This window comes from Podarcis tiliguerta, assembly GCF_965153285.1.
Source record: "Podarcis tiliguerta genome assembly, chromosome: 18".
Classification (NCBI taxonomy): Eukaryota; Metazoa; Chordata; class Lepidosauria; order Squamata; family Lacertidae; genus Podarcis; species Podarcis tiliguerta.
In genome coordinates this window covers 1,393,255-1,412,502 of record NC_139551.1, presented here as the reverse complement: position 1 = coordinate 1,412,502, position 19,248 = coordinate 1,393,255, and the positions used below count along the sequence as shown (strand labels likewise).

The following is a 19,248-nucleotide window of genomic DNA, read 5'->3' as shown; positions in this document are numbered from 1 at the left end:
CAAAGGATACAGAAGACATTTATTGAGAGCCAAAATAAAAAGAAGTACAGATAAGCCAATCGACTGCTTTCTACAATCCAAACAAGAAAAATAAGTAATGGGCTACAGAAGAAAAAGTACTACGTTCAGTATAGAATAGTTTTAATTTCTTTTTTTTGTTTTCTTTTTTTGCATTACATTTTTCCCCCCTCGTGAGCCAGGCGATGGAATTTCTGACACGAATGGTAAGCCCTCCCCAGCCCCCAATACTGAACCTGTAATAAGCTGGTTATCAAAATATACAATACATCTGTTTTTACCAAAAAACGTGGGTTCTGCTGCCCCCTCATGTCTTACAACAGGTATAAAAAATTATAAATATTTACACCTTTTTTTCCTCATTACTCACATTTACATGCAAAAAAACACAGGATTGAAAAGGAGAAGGGGGGGGGGAGAAACCAGGGGGGGAAAAAGGAAAGATGAAACCCCCCTTCTCCCCCCCCCCACTGCAACCCAGTTAAACTGCTATACGCCTGTGTGCGTCTGAAAACGTAGCAACTCAACGCATACGGATATAGAAGGTTTGCTGGCGGATTCTCAAGCTATTTCTTAAAAAGAAAAAAAACACACGTCAGCAGGGAGAGGGGTTGCGATGTCCAAGCAGCTCGCCCAAGACGCAAAGCAAGCTTCTTAAAACATTAAAAAGATGCTCGAGATCGTTCTTAACAAAGGTTAGCATTTAAACTGGTACTTTTGCTGGGCGCCGCTGGGGGGGGGGGTGCCTCTCCGCGTGGTCCAACGGTGGCCCCCTTCTTCCTAAATCAACCGGCGTGGGGGGCCCCACCCCAGACCCCTCTTCCCCCTCCGGAGCCCGTTGCCTTTGGAGCCGGGCGAAGGAAGGGGTGATGGTGCTACGTTTCTCAACCCGGAAAGTGGCGCTGACCTTGCTGAGAAGGCCGACCCGTGCCCTCGACGCCAGCTATGGATCGGGGGGCAAGTAGGCAGGGGAGACGGCCGCCCGCCAAATCAAATGGCTCCCCGCCTCTTCCCCCAAGAAAACACGCACAAAAGGCGATGTGCACAGGGTCAGCCGAGAAAGCGAGGGCCACCCGACGGCTTCAGATCGGCCCTAGATTCCGGGATGGCGTTATTGCGAGCTCCGGGGAGGGCTGCCGGCCGAGAGGCTCTCCCCCCCCCCCCTCTACGCGGGCGACCCAAGGACAAATCCTGACTCAAAAAGACATCCATACACACCTCCAGCATAGATTGCATCCCCGTGATACTGGGATGGATATATTTTTTTTAAAAAAAGAAGATTTAAGACTTTTTTTCCTTTCCTTTCCAAAACCCACAGTGACAAAAGGGAAAAAAAGCAAGCCGTCCAACGGATCCCACGAAGAAGGGGATGCGGGCTGCTTGAGAGACAACACCACATACGTCGAAGAGAAAGAAAGAAAGAAAAAAAAAACGAACAACAACTTTGGTCCACAATTTGAGGAACTATAACCCTGATATTAAGTAGAAAGATTCTGGTTATCTTAAAATCTCACATGAGCCGAGAGGGAAATGTAAGGCAACGTCGGAATATAAAGAAGGCAATATATCAACCCGGGAAAGTTGGAGGTCACAGAAGAATTGTGTTTTTAGGTGCTATCTGGGTGGAGAGGAAGGAAACAAATTTGCATTTCTTTAAATAATATAGATACGTTTGGATTATTACAGTAAGACGACTCCTTTTAAATGTGGGTCCTTTCCTTCTCTCGAATTTGCTACTTTAAATACTTCTTCAAAGTACAACGTTAATCTTCAGAAACGAATTCATCTCGATAAAACTAAAATTATGTGCTAGTTGGGGGTTTTTTTTTTCCAGCTTATGAACGAAGAAAAAAAAAACTACAAGAGTACAGGATACATGGGTAATAGAAAGAGCAGGTTTAGATATATTTATACCATCTATATATAAAAAAAAGTTACGCTATTGCATTTTGCATATATAGATATATACGTATGAATTCATTAGAATATTTGGTCAACTGGAAATATTGCTAGGCAAAGGTAAGACTGCATTGTAGAACAAAATTATAGTAGGAAAAGGGGTTAAAACAAGAAGCTGAAACTACTAATAGTTTGAGATCGGAGATATATGCTGGTGGTTAAAGGGTGAAATCGAGGTTACAAAGGAATCTTAAACCAACCCTTTCGGGACGAGCCCCAAATTAAGATTCTGAACACAGATCTGGAGAAGCTGGCTGCTCCGGTTTAACTAATTGACAGTTTCCGCAGCTTTGGGGAATACTTAATGCGAAAAGGGGAACCCCCTTTTCGCTGAAACGCTGACTGATGGGGCAAAGGACACTGGCGCCCCCCCCCAAAAAAAATTCAAGCACAAATACATTATCGGCCCGATTTTGCGAACTTTGCGGGCTGGAGGAAACCCAACTCAGTCTGCAAGTTAATTTACATTTTATGTAGAGATATATTAAAGGACGGTAATGCTTTATCCGCCCCCCGCCCCCCCTCTTCGCAACTTTTAAGAATTTTCCCAGTGGCTGCTGTCCCCCCCCCCTTTTTTATTTTTACAGAAAAAGCTTCTAAGGCACAGGATGCTTGATGCAAGGCTTAGGGGAAAGGGCTCCCCCCCCCCCCAACAAAGGAAGGCATCTGTGTTCAGGAAAAAAAATGTATTTTAAGAAAGGGTCAGACTAGAGATAAAAGGCATTGCTGTGAAGCTGGTCAGCTTTCTGGGAATGGGTGGGTTTCCGTTAGTTTCTTAAGGGGGGGGGAAACCCCCCGGAGAAGCTTCTAACCAAGAACTGTAAACTTCTAAGTTTATGGTTTGTTGGTTTTTCTTGGTCAAATCTATCTATAGTCAACCCCACTCACTGCAAGAAAGGTTATAGCGGCGTGAATTAAGAACTTGCATTTTTCTTTTTATAAAAAGGAACACCCGGTAAACTGTTTTATCTTTAAAAAAATAAAATCTGCTGTCTTTTTAAGGTCACTTTAGCTGCAATCTCAATCTCTCTCTCTCTCTTTAAAGTGGCTTCTTATTTTGTTTCTGGAATGACGGAAGTTGTCCCACCCCCATGCCGGTGGCCCAGCCCTTGGGGGGAAAAGGACGCCGAGGCCACGAGGAAGGGTGGCGAAGGCGCTGGCTTTTTTTGTTTCGTTTCGTTTCTCAGTCAGGGTCCATATTCTGCCGCGCGGGCGCCTCCGGAAAAACCCCGCCTAGATGGTGGACTTTGAGAAGGAGACGCGCAAGTGGTGGTTTTCGCCGAGGTCGTGGTTGTGGAGGTCAATAAGGGACTGGATGGCCTCGTCCACGGAGCTCATTTGGATGAGAGCCATCTTGCGGTCTTTCCTGCCCGGGGAAACAAAAGCGTTCCGAGTCAGAGGACGGGGGAGCGCACACAGAGAGACCACGCGCGAGGAAGAGAGAGAGGACAGGAGCTGGCAATCCCAGGGGTGGGGCTGGATGAGCTTTGGGGGTCCCTTTCCAACTCTGCAGCTCTACGGCAAACATCAGAGAGGGGAGGCTCGTCGTTCAGCGGGCTGCCTCGCCACGGGGCAAGCCACTCCATTTCAGCTTTTGTGATCCGGACCAAAACCAAGGTTGAATTTGAAATGTGCCCCGAATCAGATCGGGGAAACAATGAACTAGGGGAATGTTGGTGATCAGGTACGGGGGACCCATCAAAAAGTATTTCCCGTGGCACTGTGTTGCGGCTCCTTCCCTCTGAGGTGTGGGGGAAAGAAGGAGCCTGCAGTCTGAATAACGCTGTATCTAGAGACCCGCAGGCAACTGGCCCAGTGCAGATACTCATGTCAGGAAAAGGGAAGACATTTCAGAGCCCTGTTCTTAAGAGGGCAATCTGCCTGGGCTCCAGGACTGCATCTTAAATTTCTAATGCTGAGCTCATCCGCCCAATGCAACACAGTAGAGTAGCTACCAGCGGCAGCTTCTGCAAGGCAACGGGGATCCACACTTACTGGAAGAATTTGAAGCCTTTCACCATCCCGCCGTTACTGGAGAACAGCAGCTTGAGGTCGTCTTCGATTATCGAAGGCCTGTGGGAACAGAAGGAGAATATGATTATGCCAAGGTCCGAGCTCTGGAGTCGCTTCACACATTCAAAGGGCCCAATTCAACAACCTCTGGAAAAATCAACATGAAATTCACTGCTTGCTTCACATTGAGATATTAGGTCCTGATATATCAAAGAAAGTCTCCCAAAGCAACTCCTCTATTCCAAACTTAAAAATGAAAAGCGTAATGCTGGTGGTCAACAAAAGAGGTTTAAAGACTCTCTCAAGGCAAATCTTTAAAAATGTAGTATAAACATCGACAACTGGGAAACATTGGCCTGCGAGTGCTCCAGTTGGAGAACAGCCTTTACCAAAGGTGTCCTGGGCTTTGAAGACTCTCGAACTCAGGACGCAAGGGAGAAGCGTGCTAAGAGGAAGCACGCTTGGCAAACCCTTGCCATGATCAAGTGCTGCCTGGAAACCAATGTCCCCACTGTGGAAGGACGTGTGGATCCAGAATTGGCCTCCACAGTCCCTTACGGACTCATTGTTAAAACTGTGCTTATGGAAGACAATCTTACTCGGCTACGAGGGATCGCCAAAGACGACGACTTACGGAATATTGGAGAGGTGGAGGGTGGCGGAAGGGGGGAAAATGTTTTGGAAGTTCTTGGAGCCTGGCTTCTTGAAACGGTGGAGGGGAGAGTTGCCGTAGTCCTTGGTCAGCCCCTGGTCTTCCTGCCCTTCGCGGGGCAACTGTACTGTCTGGTGCTTTGACAGAGTGATGCGGATGGGCTTTCCGTGAAGCTTTTGACCATTGAGGTGGCTCATGGCTGGAGAGAGAGGAAGAGGGAGTGTGTTAAGGAAACGATGGGGCTGTATCCAAGTTCCTAGGGCAGAGCAGACCCAGATGTGCCCCACAAAAGGTTTTTTTTGGGGGGGGGCAAGAGGAAACACTGGAGAAACACCCAGTGTGCTGGGTGCTGATTGTAAGCTACAGAAACCAACAGTCTGGCTTTGCGGAAATGCCCAGGGGCCGAGGAACAGAAGGGGGTGGTTGCATCAAACTACTGTATTTTTTGCTCTATAAGACACACCAGACCACAAGATGCACCTAGTTTTTGGAGGAGGAAAAGAAGAAGAAAAATATTCTGAATCTCAGAAGCCAGAACAGCAAGAGGGATTGCTGCGCAGCGAAAGCAGCAATCCCTTTTGCTGTTCTGGGTTCTGGGATAGCTGCGCAGCCTGCATTCGCTCCGTAAGACGCACACACATTTCCCCTTACTTTTTAGGAGGGGAAAAGGGAGTCTTATAGAGCAAAAAATACAGTAACTCTTACTCACAGCAGACCCACTGAGATAAATGGACCAAAACTGGTTAGGAACGTTAATCTCCGTGGGTCCACTGCAATCAATGGTTAGCTCATTGCAACCCAAACTCCACTGTGTCCCATAACCAATGGGAAGGTGGCGCTGTGGGCTCTGTGGGAAATGGCAGAAATCGCCTCCCTACTTTCCCAAATGCAAACCCCCCCGCTGCGTCTCAGTCCCTCCTGAGGATGGAAGGAGCCTTTCCAACTGCAGGAGCGCAACTCTGGATCTAACCCCTTTGCGTTGGCTGGAGCGATTTTACCCTACAGACGGGCCCCTAAATCTTCATTATGCATTTATAGGAGCCGGGCAAAATCGATTCTCCTCAACCAGACGTTTGGCTGATTCTATGGCCTTTTTCTATCTATCTGTTGCAGGGGATGGGGGCTATTGTTTTGCTATCTATTTGGTGGTTTCACAATTGTATTCTTATGTTGTGAAGCGCCCGCGATCTTCAGATGAACGGGAGGACAGTGGTACCTTGGTTCTTGAACTTAATCCGCTCCACACCCGAAACTGTTCGAAAACCAAGGTGTGGCTTCCGAAAAACATTTGCAGACCGGAACACTTGCTTCCGGGTCTGCAGCATTCGGGAGCCGATTTGTGGGGCAGTGAAGCCTGTTTGAGGACCAAGGTACCACTGTATACAAATTTAATAAACAACAGCACAGAAGCCTTTGTTAGCGCCACTCCTATTCCCCAACCCTCAGAGAAGAGGGGATTAATTAATAATAATTTTATTATTTACCCAGCTGGGCTTGATTGCCATCTGCCATTTGAACCAAGGCGTTTTCTTTCTTATTGAACAAGATCTTCACTCTCTGCACATCACCATACACGCCTTGGGAGGAAGCAAGGGAAGAGGGGGCGGTGGTGAAAAAAAGGAGGTTATCAAGGAAGAAATCCGCTTGCCTCTAGCCCAAAATCCAATCAAAGCACTTCCAAACCCCCCACCATTGCTCTCACTCCCGCTCGAAAGTTGGGTTTTGTTCTGCTCAGCAGCAGAAAAAAAGGTGGAACGATCTTTAGGTGGAGTTATAATAAAACACATGTTTTATCTTTGGGGGTGGGGGTTGTGCCCCCCAAAAAGTCACCCGTGGAGGCCTGGAGGGGCGCTCTGCACATGCTCTCTCTTCCTGACCCAACGAAACAGGCATGCAAAGCAATCAAAACCATGCACGATGATGTACGAAACAAAAAAAATGATTTAAAAACGGGGGAGAACTAAAGCTAGGGTAACGCAAATAATAAAAAAGCATCCGATCGAAGCGGCAAAACCCATCCCGCCGCCCCTTCCCCACCCCCCACCCCCCGCCGAAAAGCAAAACCTCAAAGTGAAATAACAACATTTTAAAAAAGGTAATAAAAAAAGTGTGAATGATAACGTACCGAAAAGAATAAAGAGGCATTGGGGTGTAACTCTCTTTAGAGTACAGCAGAGGCAAGGCAGCGGAGAGACAGGGAAGAGGTAAGGAATCGGAGGGGAGAGCGGAGGTTGCGTAAATCGTCGACAACGAAGGAAAGGTAGAGTCCCCGCAGGAAATGGCGAAATTGGTTGATGGATGATGAAGTTTTCAAGATGGTTAATATTGAAGGGCAGGTTGGTTTCCGAAGAGCAGGAAGGTATATTTTTTTTGTTTGGTTTGGTTTTGGTTTGAGGGGGGTGTTTGTTTTATTAAAAAAATAATATATAAAAATATATATATTTGTTTCAAGCAACAACAGGAAGCAGAGGTACCGTGCAGTCAGTTGGCAAAGAAATTCCGGATCGGGGAGAAGGGGAGGGGGAGAAAATAATAATAATTGAGGGATGGGGGTGGAGAGAAAAGGAAAAAAAAGTAGCAAAAAACATAGGTCAGTAAATACATAAAAGAAATATGTAGTGTTCCATCAGTAAAAGATTTATAGATTTCTAAAAACGTACAATACTTCGGTTTTACAGAGGAAAAACTAGTTAATAGGTTGTGGTTGGTTGGTTTTTGGTTGTTGTTTTTTTGTTTAAACCTAGTGGAACACAACAGTAAAAAGGAGAGCACTTTACTTAAGTAAGGTATAACTAAGAGGGAGAGGCAGTATCGCAACAGAGGGATTCACAGGCAAGAGGGCAAACTCCGGATCGTGACCACGTATAACAGTCACGTGGGGTGACGAGGGAGGCAGGAGTTTGAAAGGGTCCGGGTCAGCCTCCAGGACACAAGTACGTTTCCGAGCACAATTCAAAGTGTTGGTGCTGACCTTGAAAGCCCTAAACAGCCTCAGTCCAGTATCCCTGAAGGAGCGTCTCCACCCCCATCGCTCAGCCCGGACACCGGGGTCCATCTCCCGAGGGCCTTCTGGCGGTTCCCTCCCAGCGAGAAGAGAGGTTATAGGGAACCAGGCAGAGGGCCTTCTCGGTGGTGGCGCCCTCCCACCAGATGTCAAGGAAATAAACAACTACCAGACTTTTAGAAGACATCTGAAGGCAGCCCCGTTTAGGGAAGCTTTTAATGCTTAATAGTTGCTGGGGAAACCCAGCCAGATGGGCGGGGTATAAATAATAAATTATTATTCCCCAGATGTTGTCAGGTTGTAACGCTAACCACCCCTGGAGACTTGGCCAAACTGACTGGGGACGATGGGAGGACCCTCGTGCCAACAGCATCTGGGGGACGCCACAAAAGGCCTGCCCCACTGAACCCCTTCAGTATGGCAGGCTGTGATGATGGAGTAGGCCGGAGTTCAGCATTCTTTGTAAGCCAGGGAGTTGCCTGGGAGCACAACTGAGCTTTCCCCCCTTCTGCTTACAAAAAGGTTCCCCGACTTGACACCAACTTGCTAAGCCGGGAAACTCCAGCGCAGGAAGCGATCAAGGTTTGAAGAGAAGGGTCCTCGGACTAGCCACCTGCCATATCGATACTGGTGGGTCCTGGTGGTGGGGAACGGGAGGATTCCCTCTGGAGAATACTGCCTCTCCAAACAGTATGCACAGATTAAGTTTCTACAACACTGATTATACAAGCAATGGAAAAAATAAAAAGGTCGAGGAGACGTTAGTTCACAGCTTCACTACAGGTATCGAGGTTTTTAGCCCAAAAGGAGAGAAGCTGAATGGATGAGGGAGCGTCGGAGGAACATACACGCAAGAGGCGCGAGGAGCTGCTCAGCAATTCGCCTAAGGCACTGTTCCCCAACCTTGGGCCTCCGGCTGTTTTTGGACTACAACTCCCATCATCCCTCGCTAGCAAGACCAGTGGTCAAGGATGATGGGAATTGTAGTCCAAAAACAGCTGGAGGCCCAAGGTTGGGGAACACTGGCCTAAGGGACAGACAAAACCACGGGGGCATTTGAAGAGAACGTGGCGGCCACGTTTTGAGACTGGAGGTGCAGAGTTCAGCAGGCAGCGACACAGCAGACGGCTGCGCTTGCATGGGCTTCCTGGGAAACAACTGCAGCACAAAAAAGGGGCAGGTGCGTTCAGATTCTGAAACTCCTTCTCCTCTCCCTAAAGACTCTCAGACCCTTAGCATATAATGCAGTTTTCTGGTAGAGATGTGAGGCCATTCTGCCATCGGACGGTCCTACCCACCTGTCGAAAGTTGGCCCGCGGGGTTGAGGGGATGGTAAATGACCTGCCCTGCCGGGCCAAAAAAAGGCTGCTCGCCTCCACTCTAAAAGAGGGCAACGTTCAGGGTTACCTCCATCCTGCGCCATAGCATCCCTATGCCCCAAACGGTTTCTCTCTCGAGGAAGTGGATTGTGGCGGAACATATTGTTCACCGGACATTTCGCTGATTTTTACGTTCTGTGGCAGAACCCCACTAACTGCTTGCTTTGGGAAGTGGTTTTACCGCTTAATGTTTTAACCCACCTCCCTGCTTTTCCCCTGTGATTTATACTACAATGGCCCAACGGTTACAAGCAGCAAGAATGCAGCTAATTGCATGCTCCTCCTAGCTAATGTTATTTCCAACAGGCTCAAGAATTCAAGGATCTATGTGGGAGCTCAACGCTGTGCCTCTCTGTTTTGTCAATTCAGGGGAGCTACTCAAGGCTGACCACCCCTCCATGCCTTCTTTTGCTAGTGAAAGAGGAGAGGGGTTTCTGGTTGCCAGGGCTCAAGGGCCCACTAGGCTGAAGACTAAGGCTTAGTTCCAGTTTTTGTGACAATCTGCGTAAAAAAGGTAAAGGGACCCCTGACCATTAGGTCCAATCGTGACAGATTCTGGGGTTGCGGTGCTCATCTCGCTTTATTGGCCGAGGAAGCAGGCGTACAGCTTCTGGGTCATGTGGCCAGCAGGTCTAAGCCGCTTCTGGCGAACCAGAGCAGCGCACGGAAACGCCGTTTATCTTCCCACCAGAGCGGTACCTATTTATCTACTTTGACGTGCTTTCGAACTGCTAGATTGACAGGAGCAGGGACCGAGCAAGGGGAGCTCACCCCGTCATGGGGATTCGAACCGCCGACCTTCTGATTTTCATAGAACTGTAGAGTTGGAAGAGACACCCTGGATCATCTGGTCCACCCCGCCTTGCAATGCAGGAATTTTATCCAGTTTGCTTTTTCATGAACCTGTTTTCAAAGTTGATTTTTACTGAAAGTTCTAGTGAATGTTTTATACTCTTTGTAAGCAGCTTGTTTTATTTACAGTTCAGCAGAAGACTAATTTTGTTAAACAGGTAAACTGAAATTTAAATGGGTCTACACTGAGAGAGTAGAGCTTCATTGGGCACAACCCCAACATGGGAGCGAGAATTGCTGGCAGCACCTCATGCTCTGAAAAAAGCAGTTATAGTGGACAGAAAAAGACATAGCAAAACAGATTGAGATTGGTTATTTTCCTATTAAGTTTTTTTAAAATTTTATAGTGGTTCTCTCATCCATGTCTCTGCTTTGGAGCTTCTGAAACAACCAAGATAAGCAGAAATCCAAGATTCTGGCCACAGCCTTGTCAGTTTCAAGCACCGGGGGGCTCAAGCAATGTACACAAACACATTGCAATAACACCTGAATGCAATTTCACAGAAACCCACTTCAAAGGCAAAGTGGGTCTCTGCTGAATTGCATCCTTTTTTTACACAGAAAATACCAGGCTTCATTTTTTGTTTGCCTCGAGAGCCTCAGTTTGCAAGGCAGCCAAATGTTCCAACTCAAAAAAGGGGAAAGGGGGGTGGGAATGTTAAAATGGAACTTAAAAATGTTTTAAAAAGTTAAGGAGCAAAAATTAAGTAAGGCACAACAACACCAACAACAACTTTAAAGGAATTTCGGTCAAAGGTGGGAATGTACCAATGCATGGCAAAGGAAATATATAACTTGCAAAAGGTAAAATGAAGCTAAAGCTGGCAAGGGGAGGGGAGGGCAAGGAATTAAGATACCCATGAAGGGGACAGAAGCCACATCGTCACTCCAACTGAAGAGTTCTTAAAAAGTCATGACATGCCAAAGGGAGAAACCAAAGGGGAGGATCTGGGCTACTGTGAGGTCGACCCAAGTAGAGACAAAAGCTTAGCGGGAGATTTCACATTCTGAATTTTTCGCTGTTGGGAGTGAGAGCAGACCAGCTAAACCTTTGCGCTTGGTAAGGCAAGGAAGAGGGCAATGGTTTATATAGGCTTCCACCTGCGTCTCTTTTAAGTCAGGGACGGGGAACCTCTGGCAATAGGAACTGGGGGTCCAGCAATGTCTGGGGAGCGGCTGCTTCACCCCCCTTCTTGCTTTAAGTCACCCACTTAAGAATTACACCGGGCTGCCCGTTCATCCCCCCCTCATTTTATCGCATTCCAGTTCAGAGAAAGGAAAGGTGGTTGGCACTGTGACGCTTCAGCGTTAAAGTATTTCGTGAGAAGCGACTGGAGAGAGAGGCGAGAGCAGAAAGTAACTGGAAGAAGCAAAAGTAAATAATAATATAGATATATATATATGAGATATTAAAGTTGGACAGAAGAAGATTTATTACAAGGCTTCCACTAACCTCGGCGTTCAAATTGCTAACCAGCAGAACGGAGTTCCCAGCCCCGGAAAGGCCGGGAATTGCAATCCGCCCTGCGGCTGCTGCGGCGGCCGCTGCTGATGGGATACCCAAAGGAGCAAGAGCTCCGTGTACATTGGGGACTGAGAGGCCTGGAAAAATTAAAGCGTATTAACCAGTGAATGGAAGTCCACAGCGCATCCTCGGCTGACACGCCGTGGGGCTGACCCACGGTGCTTCTTTGGAGAGAGGGGGTTTGCGTCTCGGTGCCCCCCTCAACGCAAAGGGCCACAGAGCCTCTCCAGTTCTGCGTTTGTGCTCTCGGGCTTCTGGCAACAGTTGGGGGGGGGGAGGCATTTTTCTCTCTCCTTGGGTGCTGGGGGGGGGGGGGGGCAACCAGACAAGCTCTAGGTGTGTCTGGTTTCCGAACTGGATTCGGCAACATTCCACGGGTTTATCTAAAGCAAAAAATTCCACCACTGGGGAGAGAAGCAGGGGAAAGGGGGGTGCGACACACACAAAAAGCGGTGCATTCCTAAGGGGTCTTTCCACCAATGCATGCCTGGAAGTGCCTCATTCAGTCGGATCATGCACATACCAAACCACAGCTGTGTGCATTCCAGACATTTTAAATATATATATATATATGCACATATATATTTCTACAAGGGTTTCGTTTTCAGAAGGGGGCCTTTCGAAAGCAGGCAACCGAACACCAGCTTGTCTGAAAAGCCCCCTTGCGTGTTACCACTCGTCAAAATTCCTCGCTCGAAAGGCACGTTTTACCTGTTGTACGCCACAGCACACAAATAAAGGGGGGGGGGCTGGTTCTGCCGTTTTCCCATGGGATTACACCACGGGCAGGGAGAGACAGGTACAGGGGCCGAGCATTATCAATATATGCGCCCCGTCACACAGACACCTCCCCCCCCCCCAGGACTGCCGTTATGCGCAGCAAGCTTCAGAAACAAAGAATCTCACCCGAGATTGCTATAGGGAGGTCTGCCTAGACACTTAGACCAACTGCTACCAGGGTCCTTACCCGAAAAGCAGCAGTAAATCTCAGGACGGTCTGTGATCCTTCCCTCCCTCCAAAATTCTCCCCTTGATAACCCTGTGAAGTGCAAAGTGAATTTCCTTCGGCCAAATATCTGTTTGCTGCTGCAACTGTGCTACTCTACAAAAGCTGAACCCTTAGTGGCCTGCAGAGTTACGGGCAGGATCGTACCCACGAGGACGTTGGCACGCTTGGGGGAAATCTCCCAGATTTTGCAAGTAGTACAAAAAGGACTTTTGGGAAATAGGTGGAGCCTCTGGCTATGGAATGCTGAGCATCTGTTGGGGAAACAAATATAGTTGGGTTTTTTTTTTGGGGGGGGGGGAGAATATCCTGGAAGGGGGGCCAATGCTAGCTGGCACCCCTAAAAAGGAATGCTCCACGCCACAGCATTTTGCCCTGGCTTCCCCAGCTTTTCAAGTCATATACAAAAGCCTTTTGCCTTGAGCGTAATTCTAGCTATCTCCCCTTGCTCATTTTGGATGCTCGCTTAAGTATTCACTGGGCTCAAGTATTCACTTAAGTATTCGCCCAGAGTGGCTGGGGAAACTCAGCCAGTTGGGCAGGGTATAAATAATAAATATTATAATTATTATTATTACTTCTGTGCGGTTCCTACCTACCTCCTCTTTGTGAGATCAGTGTTGGGACATTAAAAAGAGAGGAAACCAGCCCTAATAACCAAAGAGGAAATTTGTCCCACAGGGATCTTCAAGGATGACAACTAATTTTTTTTAAAAAAACCAGGGGCTCAAATGCTGAAACCCCGAGGTCTGCCTAACGCAGATTATGCTCAAGGGCTTCGTAATCTCTTCCTTTCCTCAGCTCCTCAGCCCCTGATCTGCTGGCTGCGTTTTGGGACTCTTACAGGCCGTAAGGGTGAAGGGGAAGGAGCTGCCGGCGTCTGTACGGCAGAAGCGTGCGAGTGGCGTTTGGGAAAAGGCAGCAACCTCAAAAAGGAGCATTACCTGCAGCTTGAGGAATCGCAAAAGCGGGCGGGAAGCCGGCCCCTGTGTAAGGAGAGGCAGAAATGATCCCTGGAGCACCTACAAAAATAAAAAGAACAAACAAGGGGACCTGTTATTTAGATTTCGTATGGATGCGTACATCAGAAAGGGGCAGCAAGAAGGATGTCACGGCCTTAAGAAACAGCAGTCTGTAAGCGTCATGCAAGCTAAAGGGGGAAACTGCGCCCCCCACCATCAGTTCTGGGTGCCTTCCTTGGAGATCCAACAAAACGACCCTTGTCTCAAGAGGTCCAGAGGCTAGCCACCCCTGCTGTAAAACACTCAAGGTATCTTCATGAGGGGGAACAGAAAGGGGTTGCTTCTTTGCTGTCTTGTGGTGGTGATCTTTCATCTAGCAGTGGTGCCTTTTCACCACTTAATTTTTTTGCTAGTTCTCAGATGGCAGAAGCTAAGCTACACATGTTTAGGTAGCGCAGGAAACAACAGTTTGCAACTCACTCTCCCGCACTGAGCGTACCCACAACTTTACTTATACAAAGCTAAGGCAGATACATTTTGCATCGGCCTCACTAAACAATTTTATTTCTGAGCAAACATGGAGTTTTAATCACAGTCGTACCCTGGAAGTCAAACGGAATCCATTCCGGAAGTCCGTTCGACTTCCAAAACGTTTGGAAACCAAAGCGCGGCTTTCAATTGGCTGTAGGAAACTCCTGCAGCCAATCGGAAGCCCCGTCAGACGTTCGGCTTTCAGAAATAGTTCGCAAAGCGGAACAGTCACTTCCGGGTCTGCGGCGTTTGGGAGTCAAAACGTTCGAGAACTAAGCTGTTCGAAGACCAAGGTACGACTGTATTCTGCCCACCCTAGTGTCAAAAATTAAAGGACGTTTTGCATTAAAGGGTCATGCTTCCTGTAAGATCTATTTTGCTGGCTACCGTCAGATTAGGACACTGGACAAATCCAGCAGGACTTGATTCTTCCAAGCCAGACACGGAAAGGGAACTTGCAGCCATTTGCTGCTACTATGACAGGCAGGGAGAAAAGGGCTCAAGCTGAGAGCAGCTTGCCCAGTCGCTGAATCTACAGCCAAGGGGAGCGTTGGAAAACTCTTCCCAGTTCATAGCACGTTTCCGAAGCCACTCCTCACCCCCGTCACACACCCCAACCCGCCCCTCACCAAAAGCAGCTGCCATGGTCTGGTCGAGGGAAGGCTGGCTGTCTCCAGAGGGCAGATCTGGCCGGGTATAGTCCCTGCTCTTGTCGTTGTTGTATTTCACGTTGAGGCTGGTGAGCTTGGAGAAGTCGATGCGGAGTGTGCAGCAGGCGTTGTAGATGTTTTGTCCGTCGAGAGACTGCCGGGGGGGAAGAGAGGCAAAAGGACGGGTTAGGTTCAAGCCAACCAGGGTGCTTAATGAAAAGTTCGCTACTTGTCCAGGACGTGTAGCTTGGGGAAATAACCGAAAGTAAATGCCCAACGAGCGCATCTGCACTCTCTGTAAAACAGTACTTGAGTACGTCCCCCTACGAGGAATGATCCTTGTTGGGTCTTTCGGGGTTGATGATTAGAAAAAAAAGGAAACACACCTTTGCAAGGTGGGAGCCCAACTTTCAAAGCCTGCATCTCTCCCAAAAGACTATGTGCGGCATGATTAGGCCATTTCCCCTTTTCATTCTGTTTTCAACTGAAACCGTCTCATTTGCAAACCCGCCTGTGCAATTTAGGCCTCTTACCGGTAACTTAACCGCCACCAGCACACCCTGCAAGCTTGCAGTTCACACAAACATATATACATATGCAGAAATCAACGCCTTAATTTTCGGCCGGTCCCATGTTTGCTTCCAGATGGGGCAGAAACACAACCGCCCAAGTTTGCTATTAAGGTAAAATGACGCCGATTCTAAAAACAAAAGTGATTTATAGTTTCTGAATTTGCATGCGGTCTATTAAAAACATCCGGTGCGTTTTAGCTGCCAATTCAGACCTCGCAATGGTTTAAACCAGGCATGTCCAAAGTCTGTACTGGGGGGTCTAATCCGGTGGTCGATGAATTCCAGTTCCCGTGGCAGTACATGTCCTGCCAGCAAAATCCTAAAAAAAAAGCTCAACAACTTTGGTTGGCCCTCACGCATGCTCACTTCAACAAATCTGGCCCTCTTTGGAAGAAGTTTGGGCACCCCTTGGCTTCACGAACCCTTGTTTAACGGGATGCCTGGATTGGGCTGAGGCGAGGCCTGCCTGCCAATTCAAACTTCAGAGCTCTTCTTTGAAGAGACGCAGCGGGGTCTAAGATTGTGCCTGTTACATCTGTGCACCTCGAGAGACAACGGAGTCCACCTGGTGACCTCCCCAGGTGTAGTGGGCTGCCTAGACAACACCCCCCCCCTCGGCCTTGCTGACGTGGTCCAAAGGAAAGCAGAGCAAGACGGTTGTCACTGGCTTGGCTGCAGAAGGAGCCTGAAGGCGGCGCACAAGGCACCATCCAACCCCCTTAGGGACTCCACTCCCAATTTGTGTAGAGTTTACTCCCATACCTTTCCTTCTCCCGAAGGTACCCCATAAAGGCAGCAGAGGTTTAAGACCAGCGTTCTCCTCCACCAAGATGGTCCGCCTTCCCAGGTTGACAAGCCCCACCTGCCCCTCACTTCCCTTTACAGCAGGGGTGGCCAACTCCCAAGAGACTGCGATCTACTCTCGGGGTTAAAGACTGGTAGTGATCTACCCCATTTTTTGGGGTTTAGGTCAAAGTTGTTAAGCTTTTTAAGGGAGGAGGATAGCCCCTTTTTTTAGGGGTTCAGGGCAAAAACGCTGAGCTTTTTTCAGACGTGCCTGCTCTACAGAAACCGCCTTCTTGACTGACTCTTGGTCTTGTCTGCTCACTCCGCCAGAGCATGCAGGAGAAGCCCCTAACTCAACAAGGGTTTAAGACCCACCGGCTCCCCTCATCTGGTTCAGCCGGCTAGTCGATGCTTTTCCCTGGGTGTGGCCGCTGTAGCATGCCAGCAGCTTCCAGGAGCCACAGGTGAGAGCACCCGTGTTTAGGCATGCTTTGCCATGCTCCTCCTGAACAGCTGCCTCTTGCAACATGCCTCTTCCCCTTGTGTTGCGGCAGATTCGAGACCGGAAGGAACCGCGCAAAGCAGGACTCACCAGTTTGGCGTGCTGGGCGCTCATCGGGTCTGCATACTGCAACAGCGCCTGGAACTGGTTGTTCTTGGTGAAGGTGATGATTTTCAGCACGGTGCCAAACTTGGAGAAAATCTGCGTGCGCACAAAACAGAAAAGCCGCGTGAAGTAAACTCTGGAAGTTGCGTTTTTTGGCCAAGACTGAAACTCTCCGTTTTGAAAGCATGAAAGCAACACAGCAGGAAGACTGCAGCTGCTATGGATCTGCCAATTTGCCCAAGGCGCTTGTGAAGTTTCACAGCAGAAAAGAAAAAATGGCAAGGAAGGCTCTTCTCCCAACTTGCCTCACCAGGCAGATCAGAGGCCCCAAAGCCCCAGACTGAGCCTGGCAACACTAGAGGGCAGCAGAGGCGTAAGGAAACCCACAAATCTTTCTGCTCCGGGAGCGTAGTGTCTACGGTGAACAGCTGGAGCCTGGGCTCTGTTGCAAGGGCAGGAAGTGAAGAGCACGTCGCCCACAGAGGCTTTTGTGACTTTTTGAAACAAGAGGACCACCCAGAGCAGGAAGAGACCTAATGGCAAATGGGGCCAGGCAAAGGAAAGGGGGTTATTTCCCATCTGGCAGGAAAGCGAGTTTTTCTGTTGCATATAAGCAATGTCAAGTGTGTGCAGCTGAGATGGGAGCTCCTTGCACCCTTATCTGGGAGAGCCGAGCGAAGAAGCCAAGCTTTGCGCAAGGAGTTAATGTGTCACAAGCAGCTTCAAGCACGGTTAACTTCTGAAAACGCGTTTCGACCTTTAGAACCACACTTTCAGAAGCCTACACCTTGCTCTCCCCCCACCCCAAAAGGCACAGCCAGAAAATGCAAGCTCAACTCCCTGTGTCCTGAAAAGAGCAGAACTCAAGAACTTTGCACCCAACGTAAGTCGCAGAAAATCTGCTGAAATTAAAGGGCATCTCTCGTCCACGTCGACGGGCCGAGCCGGAGACAAATTTAGTTGGGGGCCAGGCTCACGCGGCCGTGCGCAGGCCTCTATGCAGATACCAAGACTTGCAGGGCAAGGAAAACAGGCCCACAAACAAAACTCAAAAAGTAGGCAGTGAAAAAGAGCTTTCTTCGCCCCACAGCCCCATTTTCTCTTAAATTCTCTTCCCTCGCAAGCCCCCACATGGCCAGAACACCAGGTGATCTTTTCTGGCCAACAACCATCCAAGCCTATTTCGTATGAGCTGCCGGGAGGAATTTTTTAAATTAAAAAAAGATACATCACACACAACCCCGGCACCTGGCCGCTCCCCATGCCAGAGGACCCTCTCTCACCTGATGCAGGACATCCAGGGTGACAGGGTAAAAGAGGTTTTCCACAATGATCCTCAGGACTGGGCTCTGCCCGGCCATGGCCATCCCAGCATCCACAGCTGCGGCCGTGGCAGACAGCGCGAGGTTCCCAGACTGCACGGAGTTCACCGCTTGCAGGGCTGCCTGAGCGCGCTGGGGAGCCAAACGTTTTCAGTACGTTAATAAGCAGAGAGGTGGAAAGAGAAAGATGCGAATCGGCTTCAGAATCATGTTGCCCCCTGTTGAACAGGACATTGAATGACAGGCAGGCATGCAGGGGGGCCTTGGGAACCTGGCCTTTAGCCTTAAGAGATGAACGGGGATGACGACAAGATGTTTTCTTCATCCTGTACACAAAAGGACAGGGACCCTGCGGAACTCGAGATGCTGTTAAGACTCCCAGGAGCCAGACAATGGTCAGGCTGAAGCAAGCCGAAGTCCAAGCAACACCTATAGGGCCCACAGGTTCCCCTGCCCTGCTGCACATTGAGTGTGAACTCTTCCAACAGCCACAGGTAAGACATTAACACACCATCTATGTGTAATTCGTTGAAACCGATGGCTTCCATGGCCTGTAAGTTAGAAGTAACCAAAATGGAACATGCACGTTCAGGCCAAGTTAATACATGTTACCATGCTGTGAGCCACAGAAAAATAAGGAAGACCTCAGGTCAAGTGTGGGCTCGATCCGGCTAAGTTTCACCCAGAGCAGACACACTGAAATTAAGGGCCGTGACTAACTTAGGTGCATTAATTTCAATGAGTAAATGTTTGTTGGACAGAATCCTTTGTTTCCGTTATAAACTCACTAGGTTACCCTGGGCAAGCTGCTTTCAGCTATATTATACCCTTTCTGTATTTAGGTAGGAGTGCAATGTTGATCTAACCTACAGGGTTTTTTGGAAGGTTAACGCAACGCGGTGGGTTTTGAGCACCCTACAACACTAGAAAATGTGAAGGCGCATCATGAAATACTAAGGTAAAGGTAAAGGGACCCCTGACCATTAGGTTCAGCTGTGGCCAACTCTGGGGTTGTGGCGCTCATCTCGCTTTATTGGCCGAGGGAGCCGGCGTACAGCTTCCGGGTCATGTGGCCTGCAGGACTAAGCCGCTTCTGGCGAACCAGAGCAACGCCATTTACCTTCCCGCTGGAGTAGTACCTATTGATCTACTTGCACTTTGAGGTGCTTCCGAACTGCTAGGTTGGCAGGAGCAGGGACCGAGCAACGGGAGCTCACCCCGTTGCGGGGATTCAAACCGCCAACCTTCTGATCGGCAAGTCCTAGGCTCTGTGGTTTAACCCACAGCGCCACCCGTGTCCCCATTAAATTCTAGGTAAGGTAAAATGAAAATAAGTAAGGACTTCGATCTGATCCAGCATGAGTATTCTTAGTACACTCTTCCCTGCCTTACTTTACCTCACTGGGCTAC

General features: G+C 48.8%; 2 protein-coding genes across 3 annotated transcripts in view; both read right to left on the bottom strand.

The window, feature by feature from the left end:
- PTBP1 (polypyrimidine tract binding protein 1) overlaps positions 1-19,248 on the bottom strand; it is a 39,964-nt gene continuing 20,716 nt past the window's right edge. For both annotated transcript variants that reach the window (XM_083421626.1, XM_083421627.1), the window contains 10 exons: positions 17,800-17,970; positions 16,502-16,612; positions 14,531-14,705; positions 13,353-13,430; positions 11,331-11,479; positions 6,768-6,801; positions 6,127-6,219; positions 4,625-4,841; positions 3,973-4,050; positions 1-3,343 (listed from right to left, as the gene is read on the bottom strand). In XM_083421626.1, the coding sequence (XP_083277752.1) occupies positions 3,211-3,343; positions 3,973-4,050; positions 4,625-4,841; positions 6,127-6,219; positions 6,768-6,801; positions 11,331-11,479; positions 13,353-13,430; positions 14,531-14,705; positions 16,502-16,612; positions 17,800-17,970 (1,239 nt within the window). In that variant the 3' untranslated portion in view covers positions 1-3,210. The remainder of the gene's footprint in view (positions 3,344-3,972; positions 4,051-4,624; positions 4,842-6,126; positions 6,220-6,767; positions 6,802-11,330; positions 11,480-13,352; positions 13,431-14,530; positions 14,706-16,501; positions 16,613-17,799; positions 17,971-19,248) is intronic.
- Positions 7,365-19,248, bottom strand: part of MISP (mitotic spindle positioning) — a 53,971-nt gene continuing 42,087 nt past the window's right edge. Inside the window, exon 7 of the mRNA XM_083421511.1 lies at positions 7,365-7,613. The gene's annotated coding sequence lies outside the window, so the exon portion shown is untranslated. The remainder of the gene's footprint in view (positions 7,614-19,248) is intronic.